Source organism: Notolepis coatsorum (assembly GCF_963971535.1).
Source record: "Notolepis coatsorum genome assembly, chromosome: 3".
NCBI lineage: Eukaryota > Metazoa > Chordata > Actinopteri > Aulopiformes > Paralepididae > Notolepis > Notolepis coatsorum.
The window spans coordinates 163,297,499-163,321,106 of record NC_140167.1 but is presented as its reverse complement, the minus strand read 5'-3'; the positions used below and the strand labels follow the sequence as shown (position 1 = coordinate 163,321,106).

The 23,608-nt window shown below is 46.0% G+C and overlaps 1 protein-coding gene across 1 annotated transcript in view; it reads left to right on the top strand.

Annotated features, from left to right (window-relative positions):
* Positions 1–7,028: 7,028 nt before the first annotated feature.
* The window catches only part of cd302 (CD302 molecule), a 28,202-nt gene continuing 11,622 nt past the window's right edge, over positions 7,029–23,608 (top strand). Inside the window, exons 1-3 of the mRNA XM_084311653.1 lie at positions 7,029–7,160; positions 8,362–8,487; positions 20,865–20,975. Coding sequence (XP_084167779.1) covers positions 7,070–7,160; positions 8,362–8,487; positions 20,865–20,975 — 328 coding nt within the window. The 5' untranslated portion in view covers positions 7,029–7,069. The remainder of the gene's footprint in view (positions 7,161–8,361; positions 8,488–20,864; positions 20,976–23,608) is intronic.

Sequence of the window (23,608 nt, the reverse complement as noted above, 5' to 3'; positions counted from 1 at the left end):
CTACCCCCTCCACCCCAGCTAAACACCCATCAAGTGTGTCATAAAACCCACTCTGTTCTGGTGGTCTATAGATTGTGCCTACTAGTACCGGTTTCGCCCTGTCTAATAAGATTTCAATCCAAACAGTTTCAATTTCATCATGGTTAAGGTCAGTACGGTTGATGTATTTGGTATCCTTGTGTATATACACACAGACGCCACCTCCATACTGGTTCCTATCCCTCCTGACTATTGAGTAGTTTTCAATTTCAATTTCAATTGTCATATATGTCCTGATGAATTGAAAATGGGGGACCCTGATGTAAACAAGACGAAAGTCTTTCTCTGGTCTGCATCCCCTTAACAATTGTGTGTATTGAGCTGTACTGTATTCCATTCTGCAATCTGTTAATAAAGTTTTCAATCACTCAATCAAACCAGCGAGGATATCCGGTACAAGAATCGAGTTCGTTTGTTGACTTTTTTTTTATCTATTTGTATCTATCTTATTGTCTGACTCTGGAGAAGACTGTTCCCTTTAAATACTGTACTCACTTTTATTACATCGGCCTTGGATAATCTCGTTTCCTGAACAAATGGGTTTATGACAGGCAGAAGCAGGGAATGGGATCGCTGCCTCGGCAGAGCGAACACCCTCTGCGGCGGCATGTTGTTGTTGTTGCTGCTGGAGGAGTCCGCGGTTCAGACTCCTTCTTCCAAACGGTGTTGTTGTTGTTGCCGTCATTCGATTTCCTCCATATACATCCTTATGTCCTCCATCTCTTTCTTAACGGGAGATCACATTGCCGAGAACAACACTGTAAGGTGGTGCGGGTCGCATGTAGTCTTTTACCAAGACATAAGGATGTATATGGAGGCAATGGCAATCGAATGACAGCAACAACAACAACACCGTTTGGAAGAAGGAGTCTGAACCGCGGACTCCTCCAGCAGCAACAACAACAACATGCCGCCGCAGAGGGTGTTCGCTCTGCCGAGGCAGCGAACCCTGCTTCTGCCTGCGCGGTCACAAACCCATTGCGTTCGGAAAGGTAGACGCTAGATCCCACGGCCCGGAAGATAATGTTTACATGTATTTATACTGTTTGTGGTGGGAGTGGTTAAGGTCAGAGATAAATCCATAGGCAACTTTAAATATTAAAATGATGACGACTCGCGGCATTGCAGCTTGGCCAAAAAAAACGACGACCGCCAATAAAACGCCGATGGCCGGGTATGATCTAGCGCGCACCGTTTGTAAACGTCCCTGTATCGACGGTGTGGTGGGAGGGACTCTGACGCATGGAGTTGTTGAGTATCCAGCTGCAGGACCACATAATCCATACGAGGCTCCTCCAATGCCACACTCTCAGGACTGCCAGCTTCTACAAAGCGTCTATACTTTCCGTAGCCGCATTTCTGCAGACCCCTCTCTTATTGGTTGAGCCCATTTCTGCAGACCCCTCTCTGATTGGTTGAGCGAAGCCCCTCTCTGATTGGTTTAGCTCGTCACGCGGCAAAAGGCGAGCGTAATGTTATCATATCAAGAAGATAAAAAGAAATGTACTACCAGATTCGCCTATAACGTTATTTCGCGTGACAAGACAGCCAGCTGTCAGAAACTGTACATTGTAACGTTATATAACATAACGTTATATGTTATTTCGCGTTTTATTCATAACGTTATGCACATTGTAACGTTATATAACATAACGTTATGTTATTTCGCGTTCATCTCATGCACCTTGTTGTGTATCCTGTTTCTTTTTCCTCATTATTATATTCAGAGTTAATTATATTTTTTTTTTTTTTTTTTTACTTTGTTTTTTTTTACCGTTTATCGCTTTTCTGGTCAAGCATGACCGACAGATACAGGGTGAAACGGGATATAGAGCAGGGGAAGACATTCTGGCAAATGACGGCGGGTCCGGGAATCGAACTCGGAGTCCACCAGATCCGTGACGCAGCACGGTTTTCCCCGACGCAGAAATAGCGTTGAGATATGCGGTGAGCTACTGGAGCCCCCCAAGGTTAATTATATTGTTTACACTGTCTTTCTTCTATTATAACCCTGCCCATTTGATGTTCCCAAACATTCCCAACATATTCAGAAAGTATCACAGAGACTTCTATTGACCAAGGAATTAGTTATTATTAGTAAGACACAACATTTCAATCAAACATATAATAACATGTGTTTCATCATACCAACTGATCCTGGTGTGACAATACCTAACATTTAGATTAACCCAGTTAATGCCTTAACTAGACAGTTACAATGTAACATTTAGATTAACACAGTTAATGCCTAACTAGACAGTTAGAATAAAGCAGGAAGCCGGACCAACTCCTGTTGGGAAACAATGGTCTGTGCTCACCACTCGAGCCGGCATCGCTCAACCAATCAGAGAGGGGTCTGCAGAAATGGGCTCAACCAATCAGAGAGGGGTCTGCAGAAATGCGGCTACGGAAAGTATAGACGCTTCTACAACGGAGTTCGGTGATTCATTTCTGGTCATGTGACATGTACGCCCAATCGTGGGACCGCAAGTGTCTACACTTGTTAAGCTTAGGCGCTCTTTCGAAGTTGGTTAAGGTTAGAGTTTGTCTTAGAGCATGGCGATAGATTCTTTCGACGGTTAAGCTTAGGCATTCTTTCGAAGTTGGTTAAGGTTAGAGTTTGTCTTAGAGCATGGCGATAGAACGCCAGGTGCTTTGCAGGCTGTTTGACGCGGAAAGTGGCCAATCAGATTTGCAAATCGCCGAACTCCGTTGTAGAAAGCATGGACGTGGACCGCCACACTTTGCGGACCCACATCTCTCACTCCCATTGGCTGATTTGGGTCACGTGACCGTCCCACCCAATGGCTGAATTGGAGTATTGCACTGCGGGATTGATTGATTGATTGATTGTAAACTTTATTAACAGATTGCAATACACACAATTGTTAAAGGGGAACTCCAACATTTTGGGAAATTAGCTTATTTAACATCTTCCCTGGAGTTAGACAAGAAGATACATACCTTTTTTGTCTCTGTGCGTGCATTTAGCTTTGGGAACAGACGCTCCGTTAGCATAGCTTAGCTTCATCACTGGAAGTGAGGCAGATCCGGAGCCTTACAGTGCCTTACAGTGTATAGTTTGATTGATTGATTGAAAAGTTTATTAACAGATTGCAGAATACACTCAAAATACAACTCCAAAACGTTCATGTAAACATGTTGTGACCTGTGTATTCACCACGTGGAGAAATAAAAAATAATTGAATTAGACAATTACGTTTTATAAGCAAATATACTCAGAACAATTTTTTTGACCAACCACTACTCTATGAGCGCAGCCAGTGATTTCAACGTGACGCCGTGTGTGTTTACATTCTCATTCATTCAAAAGATCCAAACCGATTGAAGTTTATGGATACCATGACTTGAAATCCTCTTACCTTGACGATTAAAAGCCTCCCCAATTTAGAAAACAGTAATCCAATGGCTGGTATTGTTATATACCGGACGCTCTGAGCTAACCGGAGCTAACACAGACCAGGGCCCCGTTCCCCGTACCTGGATAACTGAGTTAGCCGGATAATTTCCAGTCAAGCCTGACTTAAGCCGGACCTTCCCATTCCCCGACGCGCGATTGTCCAAATCACCATGACAACAGATCAAAAAGTTTGAGCCTGGTCGGGAGCAGGGTTAACTTCAGTTAGCCGGATGAACCATGGCCACGCCCCCGCAAATAAATGACAGCTCGCTTCCTGAAATGATTCTCACAGTCTAGATCCCATTATACCATTCTGAATTATGTTTCTGTGCTTCGTTTTCCTAGAGGGGGCTTCTGAAATGTATAATAATAGAACTAAATGCTGATAATAAATCATATTGAGCCTATAGATTTACTTTGTCCTAAATAAAATAATGCACGTCATATACGGCGCTCGGAGTCGCGATACACGCTGCATGTGGTTATTTTAATAACGGCGCATTGCAAATGTGAATCCCGCGGGGATATTTTTAATGAATGAAACCTATCGGCTGTTTGACGGATTTGAGAAATTGAATGAGCCGTTGACGTCACATTAATGCATTTGAGAATAAAGAGATAAAACTTCAATCAAAAGAAAAAATATTCTAAACACGGGTCTCTCATCCATTAATGGATAAACAATGAATCTATCACGTCTGGCACAGTGGCGCAGCGGTAGTGCTCAATCCTGGCAACCGGGCGACCGGTGTTCGAAACCCCGCGTTTCCAATATAATTTTTTGGAATATAATATTAATGATTATACGCAAAAGTAGCCTAGTTTTAAGTTAAAATATTATAAATCTACATGCATTGAGGATGTCATTCTTTATATAGCTCTCAACGTGCACCAAATTGAATTATTCCTACATTGCAAAAAGAAGGAAAAGACTAGGATTCGAACCCGGGCCGTCTGCGTGAAAGTCAAAAGCAGAAACCGTTACACCACAGTGCAGATAAGTAAAAGATCCACCATACATCAATCAATGGGTAAGAGAGCCGTGTCCTTATTCTGTATAACAGTTTAACTAATTATTTTCGCTAGCAAGATCTCATTTGATTATTCAATCCATAAACCTACTGCCAGCAGGCAAGTTTAAAGAAATATAATCTGATTGATTGAGGTAATGAGGGACTTAAAATTAGCCTATAGATAACGCATTTAACTTGTGGGCGAGGCGATTGAGCCGTACTGCAATCTGTTAATAAAGTTTTAAATCAATTAATCAATCAATGCCGTTAGAAAATCAGGATCTCTGCTATCGATACGTGCTGGCTTTTCAACTGAAGCGGCCGCGCGCACTTATCCTGGGTCTCAAGTCTGGTTCCAGTTAACGAGACTGAATCCACCTTCGAGGAACAGGAAAATCCCGGCTTCAAACATCGGGTTAATTGAATCTGGATAATGGGACTCTTGATCGACTTAGTTGAACCAGGTACGGGGAATAGGGCCCAGGATCGCAAAGCATATATAATGACTTCCTTTCTGGGGTTGTCAAAATAAAAGTGCGACGTTTATAGCAGCGGAAAACGTTTATTTTGTACATTATCTAACGTTAACACGAACCTAAACTAACATTACAACTAACCTAAAGTTAGTTTAGGTTTGTGTTAACGTTAGATAATGTACAAAATAAACGTTTTCCGCTGCTATAAACGTCACACTTTTATTTTGACAACCCCAGAAAGGAAGTCATTATATATGCTTTGCGATCCTGGTCTGTGTTAGCTCCGGTTAGCTCAGCGCGTCCGGTATATAACAATACCAGCCATTGGATTACTGTTTTCTAAATTGGGGAGGCTTTTAATCGTCAAGGTAAGAGGATTTCAAGTCATGGTATCCATAAACTTCAATTGGTTTGGATCTTTTGAATGAATGAGAATGTAAACACACACGGCGTCACGTTGAAATCACTGGCTGCGCTCATAGAGTAGTGGTTGGTCAAAAAAAAAAATCCGAGTATATTTGCTTATAAAACGTAATTGTCTAATTCAATTATTTTTTATTTCTCCATGTGGTGAATACACAGGTCACAACATGTTTACATGAACGTTTTGGAGTGGTATTTGGAGTGTATTCTGCAATCTGTTAATAAACTTTTCAATCAATCAATCAAACTATACACCGTAAGGCACTGTAAGGCTCCGGATCTGCCTCACTTCTAGTGATGAAGCTAAGCTATGCTAACGGAGCGTCTGTTCCCAAAGCTAAATGCACCCACAGAGACAAAAAAGGTATGTATCTTCTTGTCTAACTCCAGGGAAGATGTTAAATAAGCTAATTTCCCAAAATGTTGGAGTTCCCCTTTAAGGGGATGCAGACCAGAGAAAGACCTCAATGCAGTACTGTTACATTTGTGACATACAGTAAATATATACAAGGGGGAGGCTTGATCTCTCTGTGTTCTCTCTCTCTCTCTCTCTCTCTCTCTCTCTCTCTCTCTCTCTCTCTCTCTCCGTTCCCCTCACTGGAGACAACAAACGGCGAAATCATGGGACTCGGCTGCAGCAGGCTTCGATTTTAGTTTTGGTTCCAACTTTCCCCCGCACCATTCCATCACCGAAAATGCTTCGGGACAGCGTGGAATAAACTCGCCGATTTCCCACAGGCCGAATATTGCCCCAATCCTCGCGAGATTAAATCCACGGGTACCTCTCGGCGTGCCGAAGCTTTTCTTAAATCACTTCCATCATCGAAAACGAGGGGAAAAGGTCGGCTTGCGACCCAGAAAATTTCGCGTGATTTTAAAAACGCTGTATTAAGTTAGCCTATTATAGGCTCCACGCGAGGTTTCTACCGTGGATACATCTGGTCGTCCCGCAACTTTTACCCATTCACATGTAGCCCCGAAAACGCTTAGAAAAGGAAAGTTGAAAGCGTGGAATAAACTCGCCGAAAAGGTAAAGTGTCCCACGGGCGCGCCGTGATTCCGATCTGCGTGAAAATATTCACGGCCATAGAGACCGTGGGACACCTTTTTGCAACCGAATATGTGTCTCGAATTTGTTCCCACGCGGCGCGCAAAATCGTGCAAGGAAAAATCGGACATGGCACTCTCCCCCCAGTCTTGTTTACATCAAGGTCCCCCATTTTCAATTCATCATAAATGTACAGTTCCCTCCCCCTTGTATATATTTACTGTATGTCACAAATGTAACAGTACTGCATTGAGGTCTTTCTCTGGTCTGCATCCCCTTAACAATTGTGTGTATTGAGCTGTACTGTACCCATTCTGCAATCTGTTAATAAAGTTTTCAATCAATCAATCCGGGCCTGTGACGGTCACGTGTACCCATTCTGCAATCTGTTAATAAAGTTTTCAATCAATCAATCAATCCTGCACGGTGCAATACTCCAATTCAGCCATTGGGTGGGACGGTCACGTGACCCAAATCAGCCAATGGGAGCGAGGGTCCGGAGAGTGTGGGTCCGCAAAGTGTGGCGGTCCTGAGAGTGTGGCAGTGGGAGGAGCCTCGTATGGGTTCTGTGGTCCTGCAGCTGGATGCATCTCAGTTGTTGAGCAGCAACTCCAACAACAGAAAACTTTGGTGCCATTATTACCAGATTATGAAGCCAGTGAAGACATGTCTCCTGTCCCCCGCGTCCCTGTGCTGCGTCGCTGCGTTTCTGATTCATTTGCAGTCGTGTTTCGCCGGTGGTGAGTTGACTGTTGACAATTGTCTCTGGAAACCAAGCGTCTTTCTAGCTGTCTTGCTCAGTGGGTTGGTTTGTTTGTTCAGTGCGCTGGTCAAATAACGTCTGGCCCGTTTCTTTGATTGATTGAATGATTGATTGAACATTTTATTAACAGATTGCAGAATGGGTACAATGCACTACAGCTCAATATACCATCAAATGCACTCACAGCACACACACAATCAATCAATCAAACATCCACACACTTTAAACAAACAACTCACTGCAGCACCCACTTTACACACTTTAGAACACCTAGCCCCTTTCGTGAGGGGCTATAGAACAACTAAACACACTTTATATTTATTGGTAAAGAATTTGCACTACAACCCATACCTCATTACACCTTACTGTAAATTGTACCTCATCCCATTTCTCCTTTGCACTATATAGTATATTGTATATTAGTATATTGTATAGTATATTGTATGGTAACTCAGTTACTTCTACTCTGCATTGAACATTGTACATATGTACATACTGAACACTTGTGTCTACGTACGAGACTTCTATTTTATACTTGCTATACTTGTTTTATTTTATACTTATCTATTTTTGTCTAGCACAGTCTCTGGAGCGTAACAGAAAGAAGCATTTTCTATAAAAGTATTCTGTACTTCTGTATGACAACTAATAAAGGGTCCCCGATTTTCAATTCATTATAGATGACATACATGACATACAGATAGACAGTACTGCTACAGCTAGACATTTATGACATACCAGATCTACAAATATACAGTACTGTTTATGAGTACAAAAAGAGTTTAAGAAAGAGAGTATATACATTTGAGGGGGAAGGAACTGTACATTGGGGGGGGGGGGGTTGGGTGACTCAGTGACTTTAGCCTCATCTTGATTCCCTAGACACTTGTTGGTCACGTCACATCTCCAAAAGTGGTTTCGAACTGAGAGTCTGCAGGTCAGGGTTCAATGTTCATATAGGAGCTTTGAACTGAGAGTCTGCAGGTCAGGGTTCACATAGGAGCTTTGGACTTGCCTGTATTTGCGTAAAAGCACAATTCAACGCATGTCTGTGTTTGATAAACAGCTGCTCATCACATGAACAGGTCTAGGACTCTTTGAACGTGTCTGTGGTTGTTGTCATTGATATTCTGGAGTCACTGTGAGTTCGTACGAGTGAGGTGTTGTTTTTGGTCCAGATTGTCCGGCCGATGGGCGCACCTGGGTGCCTTTTGGGAGAAGATGCTACCACTTTGTCCACGGAGAAGAGGACAAACTCAAAAGCTATTCCTTTGCCAGAGCAGAGTCCTTCTGCCAAGGATTTGGTATGGAAGTATTATTATTATTATTATTATTATTATTATTATTATTATTATTATTATTATTATGTATATTGTAACTGAGGGGTACAATTCCCTGACTGTATTGATAAGTATGGTATCATTAAACCACTACCGCTTTATGTACTTTAACTACTGGCCATACAGTACACGATATCTAAATATGATGAACACTTTCCCACAATGAAATCGGTTCCACACAAAGGTAATAATCAAATATTTAATATAGCAAAAGGTACATATGATATTTACTATTACATTTATGATTTGAATGCACTTGTAAGGCAAATGAGTACTCGTAGGCAAATCAACACTGAATGTCCAATCTCTGGTTACGCAGGAAGCAAGTATACAACCTGGCTCTTAGGGAATTAGATCTATGGTACACTTAATGATATAGCGGGATCTTCTGGAAGGGGTCCTCCCGGTTGTAAGCCGGTAGGGGGGGTAGGAGAGCCGTCGGTAGTAGACCGTCTGGTCAACGATATCTAGGGAGACTTCAAGTACAGAAGACAGTGCAGTAGACTCTTGATCCGCAGATGAATACACCTTGGTTCTCTTGTAGGCTGTAGCTCCACAATGAAGAAGAAGCTAGGCGACCTCAGTCACTCTGAGCGCCGACTCAACTTGACTCCTCTCGGGGTAAATCCAACACTCACAGGCGTCGGCGATTATCCGCTCCACAAATCACAGTACCAAAGCAAATATATTCCAGCCGCATAGGGCTCAGCAGTCGTCGGGTAGGTAATCCAGTGTACATGTCCCTCGGTCCTCGTCTAGATCTCCTCGGATGAAGGCGCCATGTGGTCGGCCCAGCCTGGTTAAGACTCTAGATAACACGAGGAAGCGTTGGAGATGCTGGTCACTTTAGAACTCTAACCGCACGATGCACCATACACGATAGACTATTATTACTTAATAGAAATACGTCGCACTCGACGGTACAGTGCCAAACTCTGACAATTCAGCTATTAATTCGCACGAGGTCTCGATGCTATTCTAAGGCCAAACAGGCCATACTACACCGCACGTGGTATCGTGGGTGAGGCTTCACGTTCTGTTACTAAGTTGGGTAGAAGGGTAAAGGACTAAGGGTCTTCTACATTTACTTGCGCCATATTTATATGCACGGTGAACAAATAGTGCCACTCTCATTTCGGTAGCCGTATCCCTGAGCGGAGCCGGGGCTAGTACGGACATGTCTCGTCGGTACCTTTGAACTTGACGCCAGGGGCTGGTCCCCTGGCGCCTGGTCCTTTTGTCCAATAAGAGAATGAACTATTATGGGCTATACTAGGCTAAAGGGATATTCCGTGTATATGTACAAGGAATATACAAGGGATATCAAACGATATACAAATACTATTCAATATATATCAATAAATAAATATATATATTCGGTTTAATCTGATCCATCGTAACAGCCGCCCCCTAATTAGTCCCACCTAATTAGCTAAGCAGAGACAGATTAACCGCACTGTCCACTACTCAATGTCCGCTGTGAGGGTCAGTCAGTTCACAAAGTCATGGGGTCATGGTCGTCATCGATAGTATCAGGGAGCCTTGGCAGTTCTATTAGCCTCGCCACGGGTCGGGTGTAGATCCGCCCTTGGACGAGCACTTCAGCTGCTCGGACCTTTCCATCGGCACCGGTGATCACTTTGCTTACGCGGCCAGCCGGCCACATAGCTCGGGGTAGTGACTGGTCGATAATCATGACGACTGTTCCTTCTGTCAAATTGTCTCTCTCTTTCACCCATTTCTGGCGGGTCTGTAGAGACGGTAGGTAGTGGAGTAGGAAGCTGTTCCAAAACTTGTCAGCCAGTACTTGACTGTATCTCCACATTCTTCGGCCGTTCGCTTCTTCAGGCCTGTACATTGTCTGGGGTAGCGCGGGGTCCAGCCGCCCCATCAAGAGTGTGTTGGGGGTGACTGGGTCGACATCTGCTACATCACTTGAGACGTAACCGAGGGGCTTTGAGTTCAATACTCCCTCGATCTCCGTGAGGACTGTCATTAAGGCTTCTTCCGCCACGGTCTGGGCCCCAAGCACGGCGTACAGGGCTGTCTTTATAGAACGTACTTCTCGTTCCCAAGTTCCACCGAAGTGAGGTGCGTTCGGGGGATTAAACTGGAAGTCAATCTGGGATGGAGCGAGGTGGGTCTTAAGTTCTGGGCCCATAGCTTGGAAGCTCTCTCTCAGCTCTCTTTCTCCGCCTTTGAAGTTTGTCCCGTGATCAGACAATAATGTAGACGGTTTTCCTTTCCGTGATGTGAATCTTCGGAAGGCCATAAGGAATGAGTCTGTGCTCATGGTTGGAAGGAGTTCGATATGTATTGCTCTGGTGGTCATGCATTTGAATACAATACCCCACCGCTTCTCGGTTCCTCTTCCTTTCTTTATATACAGCGGGCCGAAACAGTCCATACCGGTGGAGTGAAAAGGCTTGTCGCCGAGTCGGAGGCGACAGGGAGGTAGGTCAGCCATCCGGGGTATACTGGGCTGGGCTCGCCACTTACGACAGTCTAGACAGGTTCGCTGGAAGCGCCGCACTGCTTCTCTCCCTTGCAGTATCCAATAACGACGTCTGATCTCCGCGAAGACTCTCTCTGCCCCTGCGTGGTGCACATCCTCGTCGTATTTCTTTATGATCAGCTCTGTGACCTTGTGCCGGCTGTTCAAGACTATCGGGTACTTGACGTCATCCGGTAAGTCTGGGGCTCTCCGCAGACGACCACCCACTCTGATGAGACTATGGGCGTCGCTCTCGGGGGCTAGGTGGAGCAGTCTGCTGTCTGATGGGACGGGCTTGGCTCCCTGTAGACAGGCTAGCTCATCGGGGAACGAGTCTCTCTGGGCTCGTTGTAGTAGAAGAAGTTCTGCTTCTTCGTAGTCAGCTGCTGAAATGTCAGTCGTGGGCTGAACCTCTGGGTGGTGCCACAGAAATGTCTTTAGCTGCGCACTCTGTAGGGTGAGGCAATCGTCTATGTCGGGGTCTGTGGAGACGAGTGTGTTCAATCCACAGAACATAGGTTTCTTGTTTTCGGCCTCCTCTTTACTCGCCTCCCGTGGGGTGGGTGTAGGCCACTCTTCTTCGGGGAGCTTGAGAAACTCTGGTCCGTCACTGTAGAGGTTGTGACGGGTGAGGTCATCCAGGGACATTCCCCGGGTGATGACGTCAGCTGGGTTGTGTTTGGTGTCCACATACCTCCAGCTCGCTACTTCTGTTAACTCTTGAATCTCGGTGACTCTGACTCCCACGAAGACCTTGTATCTGCACGAATCAGACCGGATCCATGTGAGTACGGTCGTGGAGTCTGACCACAAGATTGTCCTTTGCACCTGGATGGTGAGTTCACGTTGGATTAACGTGGCGAGCTGCGCTCCTGCTAGGGCTGCGCAGAGCTCTAGACGCGGGATAGATTGTTGCTTTCGTGGGGCTATTCTTGAGCGAGCCAGGATGAAAGCAGTATGTATTTCTCCTCCCTCCTCTCGGGCACGCAAGTAGGCCACCGAACCGTAGGCTACTTCGGAGGCGTCGCTGAATACGTGCAGGTCGATCTTGCATGTCTCTGGCCTCACTGTGGGTGGGAAGTAGCTGCGGCGTATATTAACACCTGGGAGTGAGCGGAGTTCCGTCTCCCACTCTCTCCATGTGGATGCAAGGTGTTCGGGTATGGGATCGTCCCAGCCCTGGTCCTTGTCCCATAGCGCTCTTACAATCATCTTTGCCCTGGTGGTGTAAGGTAGAATACATCCCAACGGGTCATATTGTCTGGCGAGTGTTCTGTATACACTCCGTCTGGTGGTCGGTATTGCCGTCGGCCTTCCCTGCTCCTTGGTCAGGGGTTTGTGTCTATAATGGAGCGAGTCTGTTTTGAAGCGCCAGACTAGTCCTAGTGTCATTTCTTGGGCTTCTCCTGGGATGGTCGCCATCCAGGTGTCGCTGCTCGCTGCCTTGTCCTCGGGGGAGAGGCTGCGCAGTACTTGCGGGTCGCTGCTGGCCCACTGCCTGAGATCAGGGAGGCGCGGAGCTTGAGTAGGAGAGCCTCGGCTTCTTCTGGCGTCGAGACGCTTTGTAAACAGTTGTCCACGTAGAAACTATTTGTCACACTTTGTCGGACCTCTTCATCTGCTGCTGGGTCCTCTGCGACGTGTTTTTGTAGTGCAAACGTAGCACAGCATGGGCTGCATGTGGTTCCGAAAGGGAGGACTTCCCATTGATAGATGGCTGGGTGCTCATCTCCGATCCTCTCTCTCCATAGGAACCGCAGCAGGGGCTTGTCCTCCACTAGTCTCACCTGCAGGAACATCCCTTTGATGTCGCCGCTGATAGCCACCTTGTCCTGGCGGAAGCGTAGTAGCACGCCTAGTAGAGAGGGGCCGAGTGTTGGGCCGGCCAAGAGCTCTTTATTCAGGTTTTGTGATCCGATCTGGTAGCTGCAGTTAAACACAATACGATCCTTGCCGTTGTGGTGGACCTTGTGGTGCGGCACGTACCATGATTCGGTCGTCTGATCGGCCTCTTTAATGTCAATTTTCTTTATGTGTCCCGCTGTGATTAGCTTGTTAATCTCAGCGCGGTACACAGCCTCTTGAGCGGGGTCTTTGGCTAGGCGCCGCTCTGTGTTCAATAGATACCGCTCCGTCGCCTCTTTTGTGGCGTGAAAGGTGGGCATTCCCTCTCGCCTCAGGAGTGGAGTTGCGTATCTCATCACTCCGTTGACTGTGACTCTCTTTGTCCCTTGCTCGAGGAGGGCTATAGCGTAAATATCTTCCTTAGAACGAATGTCTTTCTTTTCATTCTTAAAGGGCATTGTCTCTAGTGTCCATAGCCTCTCGACATGCTGCAGGAGTGTGGTGTCTTCTTCTGTCGCTCTGGAGTGGAGGCAGCTAGTGGCTGCTGTTCGGTTAAGAGACTTGGCGAGGGGGCCTTGTAATGTCCATCCTAGGCGGGTCTCGACTGCTGCAGGACAACCTCTGGGTCCTGTATGGACCCGGTCTATCGGGACTATGAGGTCTGCATGGTCGGAGCCTATCAGCAGGGTCGGGGTGGCACCGTCTATGAGCGGGATAGGGAGTAGACGCAGGTGCACATATTTATCCATCAGCTTGGCGATGGGGTAGGTGTACTGCGATAGTCCTATTTCTTGGCTGGTGAAAGCATTAGTAATCCTATACCGTCTCTCGGGCTGCCCGCTTGCTGCGATAGTGAAGGATACATTCTCGCCCTTTATTGTCTTTAGGTCTCTTCTTATTGTCCGAATCGTCATCTGGTTCTCGCTCCCTCGCAGCCCCAGCTGGGCCGCAGCGGACGCGAGGAGAAGGGTCTTCTCTGACCCGTCGTCAAGGACGGCGTAAGTGTCCATGACCTTATCTTGGTAACTCAGTGTTACGCGGACCACCTTTAAGAGCACCTGGGCGCCGCTGCTGCTAGCGGGGTCAATGTACATAACACTTGCCTTTGTGCTGCTGGATGGTGCAGGCTTTCTTCTGTTACTGTCGTGTAGGACATCTAGGTGGGCTCCGTCACACCGACTACACCTCTTCTTGAGGCGGCACTCGGCTGCCATGTGACTGCGTGCACATCGGTAACAGCGCCTGTTGGACTTTATCCATTGACTCACTTCTTCAGCGGTCATCTTCTTGAACAGGTCACATTGTGACAACCAGTGTTCCTTTTCGCAGTACGGGCACACCATCTTCCACTTCTCTTTCATCGAGGGGGTACTGTGGTTCTTGCTGCTCGGTACTGATTCTGATTGGTGCATGACAGTCACCGATCTTCGGCCATCGTTTGCTCTCCTAGGTCCCTCTCTGGAGCTTGGTGTGCTCCGCACGAACGTGTCCAACCGTAGGCTGCTGACTTCTCTCGCCAGGAAGTCGGCTAGGTCTAGGAGGGATGGCTCGGGACCGTTAGGATCACGGTGGTCTCTTTGCCGCCTGAAGCGCTCCTGTCGGGCGGGCGGCAGCTTCTCTAAAATCCTCTCGACGTTCGAGTTTGCGTATAGTTCATGCATACCCTTTTCTCGTTGCGCCCCCAGCATCCCTACCAGGGATTGTACTTTGATAGACAGGTCGTCTAGTGAGCGATTGTCTGTTGCTGGGGGTAGGCGGTCAATATGCCTTATCTCTTGTATTACGTAATCCCATATACGTCCATATCTTTGGTCTAGTGCTGCTAGAGCCGCGGTGTATGGGGTCGTAGAGGTGGCATAAGCTAGCGCTATGTTGTGCGCTCTGGGCACTTTCAGGTGCTTCAATAGGATAGCATACTTGTGGCGTTCATCAGCTACATCCACCATCATTGTCTCTAAGCATATCCGTAGCTCCGTGTACTGTGCTCGGTTCTCATGGGTGAAGTCTGGAAACGTCGGTGTGCCAATGTATGACGCCGTGGATGGCTGGCACATCGGTGAGCGTTGGAAGAGAGGCCTCCTGGGCGAGTCTCCTCTTACGCCTCTCGGTGGGCTGGTACCGGCAGGGTACCATGGCCCGCTGGTCCAGGTACTATTCCTCGGGACTGGTCGTGCGTCATGCTCACCCGTGAATAGAGTCGGGGGTCTGTAGCGCAGAGCCGCGGGGGTATAGCCTGGGCTGTACTGGACCTCCTGGTCCTGTGGAGTAATGTGCTGCTGTCGGGCTTGACTCTCCTCTTCTCCCTCTTCTTCCTCTGCCAGGTCTTCTAGATCCTGTAGTCGTCTATTTAGCCTCTCCGCGGTGTCCGCCGTTCCTTCCTTGTAGCTGGGTCTCACTGGGACCAGTCGGGGAAGGAGTTCGGAGGGGGGTATAGACCAGGGGTGGACGGTATAAACGGTATACGGTATAAACGGTATGAATTTGCTCTACGGTATGGATTTTGACTATACCGTCTAAACCGGTAGTGCAGCTCTAAAATACCAATGACGTCATGTAACCACAGCGCGACTATTTCACTCTCATTTGCCCCTAAAAATAGATAGAATTAGTCATAGATAATAGATATGTGCGAACTGGAAAAAGTTATTTAGGAGGCTTCGCGCAGTGGGCGTGCCAGCCCCTACCGCACGCATGTAAACACGGATCTAGTAGTCTAGTGGGACGGGACACGGGAGCTCAGCTGTCGGCGGCGTCTCCCTGAGCTAACGTTAGCTTAGCTACCGTTACAAAATGACCCAGTCAACTATTCACTTTTAGTTTAATACATGATGAGGCATTGTCTAACCGAACGGTATCTAGTCGGCCAGCTACCGATAGCTCCTGACATCAACAAACGCTCCACAAAGTCTAGTAGAGAGAGACGTGTGTGTGCTACCTGTTAGCCGTTAGCTCACGTTAACGCGAGTTAGTTCACCGTTCAAAACGAAATGTCCCATTGAACTAAATAATTCACTGAGGCGTTGTATTAACGTTATATATCCGGCTTAGCCGGATAGCTCCTGATATCAATGTCTTATAACACTGATTCGATGCGTATTCGAGCTGAGGGCTTGCTAACGTTATTCCAATATAATAGGGTCCAGGTGCAGCGCCGGAGAATCCTGGCCGTAGCTCTGCTCGAGGCTACTGAGTATAGGTCCAGGTGCAGCTCCGGGGAAACCTGGCCGTAGCTGGAGGCTACTAGAGTACACACAGACAGTGGAGCTTGTTGCGTGGTGGCGATGTCTCGCAGATAATACAAGTACAAGTCTAATTATATAATATATATATTTTATAAAAAAAAAAAAATTATATAAAATAAAAAAGATTTTTTTATCAAAAACGATGATACCGTGATATATACCGTTACCGTCTATGCTTCAAATTATACCGTGATATAAATTTTAGACCATACCGTCCACCCCTAGTATAGACTCTCTCTGGTGGTCGGGCTCAGGGTCGCTTAATCGGTTAGGGGAGGGTGCCCTTGACCCGTGTCTTGACGAGGCCCTGGAACCCCTTGTGGAGGGAGGGGGTGTTGCCCTGGTGATCAGCTGCTCCATTAGCTGCGCTTGTAGTCTGTCGCGCTCGGCTTGTAGTCTGTCGCGCTCGGCTTCGCGCTTGGTGAGATCTGCTTCTCTTTGGGCACCGGCAGCGGCACGCTGGGTGTCGGCCCGGTCTCTTGCCATATTCTCTTCCGTCTGAAGGCGTCTCATCTCCAGACGTATGCGCTCTTCGTCGCTCCGTTGCTGCGCTTGGAGTTGTTCGCGCTCGCTAAGCGTCTGTGCTTGGAGTCTATCGCGCTCCGTAGAGGCTGCTATGCTGGCGAGGAACGCCTGTGCCAGCATCTGGTCCGCCTCGCTGGGGGAAGACGTTGGTTGAGGTGATCCGCTCCTGGCAGTACTCGTTGGGGATGCGTTCCCCTGCGGGGAGTCCTGGAGCTCTATCTCCTCGGCGTTCTCCTCCTCTTGTTCCGTGCAGAGTTCCATCTCTGGAGGGTTGTCTTCCTCCCGGAGCTCTTGGGGGACTACTTCTTCGGTCTTGGCGGGGGGTAAAGTCGTGTCAGTTCCCTCCTGGTCCCCACCGTGAGCTTGGTCAGTTACATTAGAACCCACTAGGGCCTCTGTGGTCGGGGTATCCTGGTTGATAGGGTCGGACATAATTTTACTTTCTACTTTTACCGCGTTTACCGTTTGTAGAAGGCTAGGTAGTATACTGGCAGCGTAATCCTCTAAGTACTGAGGTGGCTGTCGTCTACGCTGCGGGCGTTCTACTTTAGGAGGACCGTTTCGTGGAGTGTTCATCATAGGCCATTTCAATATTAATACCACTATATTAATATTACACTAATTACCATCCGGCTCGAAGGACCAATTGTAACTGAGGGGTACAATTCCCTGACTGTATTGATAAGTATGGTATCATTAAACCACTACCGCTTTATGTACTTTAACTACTGGCCATACAGTACACGATATCTAAATATGATGAACACTTTCCCACAATGAAATCGGTTCCACACAAAGGTAATAATCAAATATTTAATATAGCAAAAGGTACATATGATATTTACTATTACATTTATGATTTGAATGCACTTGTAAGGCAAATGAGTACTCGTAGGCAAATCAACACTGAATGTCCAATCTCTGGTTACGCAGGAAGCAAGTATACAACCTGGCTCTTAGGGAATTAGATCTATGGTACACTTAATGATATAGCGGGATCTTCTGGAAGGGGTCCTCCCGGTTGTAAGCCGGTAGGGGGGGTAGGAGAGCCGTCGGTAGTAGACCGTCTGGTCAACGATATCTAGGGAGACTTCAAGTACAGAAGACGGTGCAGTAGACTCTTGATCCGCAGATGAATACACCTTGGTTCTCTTGTAGGCTGTAGCTCCACAATGAAGAAGAAGCTAGGCGACCTCAGTCACTCTGAGCGCCGACTCAACTTGACTCCTCTCGGGGTAAATCCAACACTCACAGGCGTCGGCGATTATCCGCTCCACAAATCACAGTACCAAAGCAAATATATTCCAGCCGCATAGGGCTCAGCAGTCGTCGGGTAGGTAATCCAGTGTACATGTCCCTCGGTCCTCGTCTAGATCTCCTCGGATGAAGGCGCCATGTGGTCGGCCCAGCCTGGTTAAGACTCTAGATAACACGAGGAAGCGTTGGAGATGCTGGTCACTTTAGAACTCTAACCGCACGATGCACCATACACGATAGACTATTATTACTTAATAGAAATACGTCGCACTCGACGGTACAGTGCCAAACTCTGACAATTCAGCTATTAATTCGCACGAGGTCTCGATGCTATTCTAAGGCCAAACAGGCCATACTACACCGCACGTGGTATCGTGGGTGAGGCTTCACGTTCTGTTACTAAGTTGGGTAGAAGGGTAAAGGACTAAGGGTCTTCTACATTTACTTGCGCCATATTTATATGCACGGTGAACAAATAGTGCCACTCTCATTTCGGTAGCCGTATCCCTGAGCGGAGCCGGGGCTAGTACGGACATGTCTCGTCGGTACCTTTGAACTTGAGGCCAGGGGCTGGTCCCCTGGCGCCTGGTCCTTTTGTCCAATAAGAGAATGAACTATTATGGGCTATAGTAGGCTAAAGGTATATTCCGTGTATATGTACAAGGAATATACAAGGGATATCAAACGATATACAAATACTATTCAATATATATCAATAAATAAATATATATATTCGGTTTAATCTGATCCTTCGTAACATATATCATTATTGTTATTGATATTATTATGATTGATATTATTATTATTGATATTATTATTATTTTTAATTTTTTTGGATCTTTTTCCCCCTCCTTTTTCCCTCAGTTTTTCTCCCATCCCAATGTTAGTCGTTATGCCAATTCCCAATCCCCTTCCTGGTCGCTGCGCACTCTACCCCCTACAGTCGGTCTGGGAGAGTGGAGGCTATCACATGCTTCCTCCGACACATGTATAGCCAATCAACCGCTTCTTTTCACCTGGCAGCGCGGACTCTCACTGAGAGGGTGTAACGTGTGGAAGGAACACACTACCCCCCTTAGATCCTTTCCTCGCTGAGCAGGCGCCCCGACCGAACTGTAGGAGTCGCTGTTTACAACGACCAGGACCCACCCACCAGCTTTCCCACCCCCTAACACTGCCAATTGTGTTAGTATGAACGACCAGCCAAGCTGGTAGCAACGCCGAGAGCTGGGCTCGAACCCAGCATATCCTGCGTTAGTGGCGAGTGCCTTGCCCACTGCGCCACTTAGCCGCCGCCTATTGATATTATTATTATTAAATCCCCAATACGGATTATCTGTGACCATATACTGTACATGTGGGGGACATTCACATACAGTATTGAGGAGTTTGATTTGTTGATGGAAGTTGGGCTGCTCAGTTTGTTCTGACTTTAACACTTTCCGTGCCGGCCGTGTTTTCCTTTTTACCCCCTTGAATGCCGCCACCCACTTCAATGATAGCGCTCTCATATTTGTGAACGCATAATCTATGTCTTAAATTATGGCTATGTGCATAGGCGGCGGGTGAGCTGGACATTAGGGTAGGCTATAGTTGGGATGGGACTTGCGCATAGCGTGCAACATTTTTCCTTTTTCTTTTTTGCTTGCACGCAAACGGTGCTGTCCAGGTTCTGATTTCATACAATACACCCACTAGGCTACCACAGCGAGCCCCACTCATTTCATATAGTGCAAATTAATTGTTCAAATGAAGGCATCCAATATGATTAACTACCTCGCTACAAAGGATCGGCGGGCGGAGATTCAGAACGCAGCAAACCGAACGCGGAAGTGAAACTGCGTTGGGGAAAATATACACGCTGCGGGATCATGTAAATGATGTGATTGGCTACATTCTTTAACCTGAGCCTATGCGTGATTGGTTACTGCCTGTACCTGGAATGTTAAACGCTGCCACCGATTGACACCTTCGTCGTTGAAACCTCGGCCAGCAGGCTGCAGCACAAGACACACACAATAGCCAGCAGCCTGCGCACATATATTATATATACATTTCAAAATTCACAGCATAATATTTTGGGTAGGCATAGCCCCCCCTGGCCTAATAGACACGCCGCCTATGGCTGTGTGTCTAATCTGGCCGTCGCTTATCAATGACTTGTTTGCAGTCAACATTGTCTAAACGGATTGTTTTTTAATCGGTTAATTTCCGTTTTATAGCATTTTGAAAATCGCTCTTTTTTGAAAGTTTCAGGAAAATATAAAGATTCCGTGATAAACAGCCTTTACTGGAATATTCTGGAATACACAAAAAACGTTGTAATCTTTCGGCCTATTTATGAATCGTTTTCAAATAAATGCTAGATTATCGATAGTTTACGCTAGAGAAGCGAGCTGAAAAATCGAATCTCATTTCCTGATCGCACACACACACACACACACAAACACATACACACATAGGGCAAACACTGATATATAGGTGAAACAGCTCTGATTATCCCAAGACTGGTCAAATAGATTCCTTACCTCAGATCAGATGTTCCCCAAAAAGATCATTCCAATTCCTGATTGCCATTCCAAATATCGATCGCGTTTATTGATCCAACACTGCGTACTAGAAATATGTATTCCACGCTCTTCTGATGGGCCACAATGAGTCTGATGGGCTCGGATTACTTGCCTGAGAAGTAAAATGTGGAATCTGGATTTTTCTTTTCTCATACATTTTCATTGAGTCCATTCCAAAAGGGTGCATTACCATCCGGGAGACGATTGGGGGCGGTATTTTCCCAATGGAGCTCAGAGAGAGTTTACAGCACTGACGTGATACTAGATTGATGAAATATGAATTCAAATCGCTAATTTAAAAAAAAAATGCTATATTGCGTCGTTGGCAATAAACGGTCGGCATGAACAAACGACATATAGCGTCGTTGGCAATGAAAGTGTTAAGGAACCGCATGTGTTTCTCTGCAGAACTTGTGACCGTTCAGAGTGCAGAGGAGAATGCCTTCATCCTCGACTACTGTCCTGAGGTGTGGAAGGGCAACACCAACATATGGCTGGGCATGTACTTCGACACCAACGGTGAGTTCTGTGAGGAGGATGATGCAAAGACCAAGGCTTCACGCTTCAACTTGCCGAATCAGGGATGTACCAACAACCAGTTTTGTATTGCCTATATTTATTGTAACGTATAATATAACCGATGGGGCATACAGACCCTCATCTGCACCTTTGTTTACACAGTTTTTTCCCCCTCATATTTTTATATTCAGATCAAATTTTATTGCCTATATTTATGTCTTTCTTCTATTACCCCCTCCCCCATGCTGCTATAACGCCCACATTTCCCCAAGGGATCAATAAAGGAATATCTTATCTTATACATTGGCACAAATTGCAGACACGAGTATCAGCCTACGGCGATAAGAACCATTAAAAAAAACACGTCTATTATTTATCAGGCTACACACTGGCATCATCCAACTATGAATGAATGGAACGTTTATTTTCATGTTCTGATCTATTATTGATCATATCTAAGAAAGGTCTATGACCCCAACAATTGACCCGCAGTACGCTTATAGAGATAATTATTGGACAGGCTCAAAGCTGTTCATGCTTTAATGCTCAGTATGTAAAACATCTTAACTTTTCCAGCCAGCAGTCAGTCCAGCTCACCCCTGACGAATACTGTAATTCTGCACACGCCTTTCTGTGAGGTGTATTTTGTGTATATCATAGATTACAGAGAGGGTCAAAATGGAGACCAGAATGGCACTGTGCCGGTGAATCTGTGTTGCCAGGCCCCCCAGCCATGCCATCTCGGCGCAAGCAGGTTTCTTTTCAAGCCTTGAACTTACTGAACAGGCGCAGGCACAAAGAAACTTGGCACAAAGAAATTGCCAATTTGCCAGTGCGTGTGACTCCGCCGGCATGAAATGGGGCTCAAGGACTTTTGTGTAACGAACAAATACAACTTCAGTTAACGTCTTTTAATTGACATGAGGGACTGTTTGTTATGGGGAGAGTTGACCCCTCCACGACCCACATACCCAAACACAACACTGGTACCACTAGACTAGAGTATCTAAGAATAGACGGCAAACAGGCTTAATCTCTCACAGCGGTTGAGACTGGCTGATATGAGTGGAGAAAAACATTTTGTGTCTGTATGGGCTCAAAAACATTTCTGTACCTCCCTACTCAGAATATACAATAAGATAAGACATTCCTTTATTGATCCCTTTGCGGGAAATTAGGGCAGCATGGGAGAGGGGGGGGGGGGGTACAGGTATGGGCAGGGTAATAGTATAAAGACATAAATATAGGCAATACAATTAGATATGAATATAAAAATGAGAAAGAAATTAACATTGTAAACAATATATATATATATATATATATATATATACGCTACTCTCAATAAATATAGGCTATAAAGAATTTTAATCTGAATATATATACTATGAATAAGAGTAAAAGTAAACGGTATACACAAGGTGCCCTAACTGGTGTGATATACATCATACGTTGTAGTCCGTGCAGGTTTTGCTGGTTTGCTGGTTAAGAGTCAGACCCACAATGTGATTCTTGAAACAAAATGGATACAGAAATCCGAAACCTTGCTATTGACTACACAGTATGTACTGTATGTACTACTAGGTACGTAGCCACGTGGTTGCATAGCTGCCCGCTCATAATCCCCACTGAAGCAGCTTTGAGATCAGTTTATAAACATCATTATACAACGGCATGCACATTTCTCGATTCTGATTGGCTGAAACAGTCAATTTACACGTGGATATTTGTAATAATCCCACGCTCTTGGTCCCAGGACCCGCCCACAACCGCATTCCTATCACTCCGCCGTTCGTGGTTTTAGGAATGAAAGCAAGATGGCGGCCACGCCGGACAGTAAACATTACGAAAGGATATGGTGATAGGCGAATGTCTTAGTTTCTTAAACAATGTTGGATGATGTAATTGATGGGTCATGAGTCATTGTGGAACAAAATAAAAATCGTGTGAATTGATTGATTGATTCATTGCAAATCTTTTTTTTTTTAAATGTTTACCTACTTTCTATAGAAGCAGCTGGGAGGTGCACTGTTTTAAGTGAGCGTGGACTATTGAATTGATTGATTGATTGCTAATTTAGTTACTGTCCATCTGGTTTCCAACTGGTTAAGTTTAGGCCCTCTTTCGAAGTTGGTTACGGTTAGAGTTTGTCTTTAGAGCAGGGCGATAGACCACCAGCCCTGATTCCAAACTCTAACCTTAACCAACTTCGAAAGAAGGCCTAAACTTAATCAGTTGGAAACAAGGCGGACAGTAATAAAATTAGCAACCAATAAATTCAATAACCCACGCTCACTTAAACCAGCGCACCTCCCAGCTGCTTCTATAGAAAGTCGGTTAAAAAAAAAAAAAAATCTTATAGGGAAAAGAACTCTTCCCCCCCCCCCTGATATATAGGGCAAAGAGAACTTTTTTGTTGTTGTTTTACCTACTTTCTATAGAAGCATCTAAGAATGAAGTTCTATAGAAAGTAGGTAAGAAAAGAAAAGTTGGATGTGTTAGTTTGCTGGATGTCTAGTTGAAAGACAGTTGGATGTCTTAGTTGAGGGATTCCCACCCTCACTAACCACAAGGTCCTAGTGATTCCCACCCTTACTAACCTTGAGGTCCGTAGAGTCTTAACATGTGGCGATGAC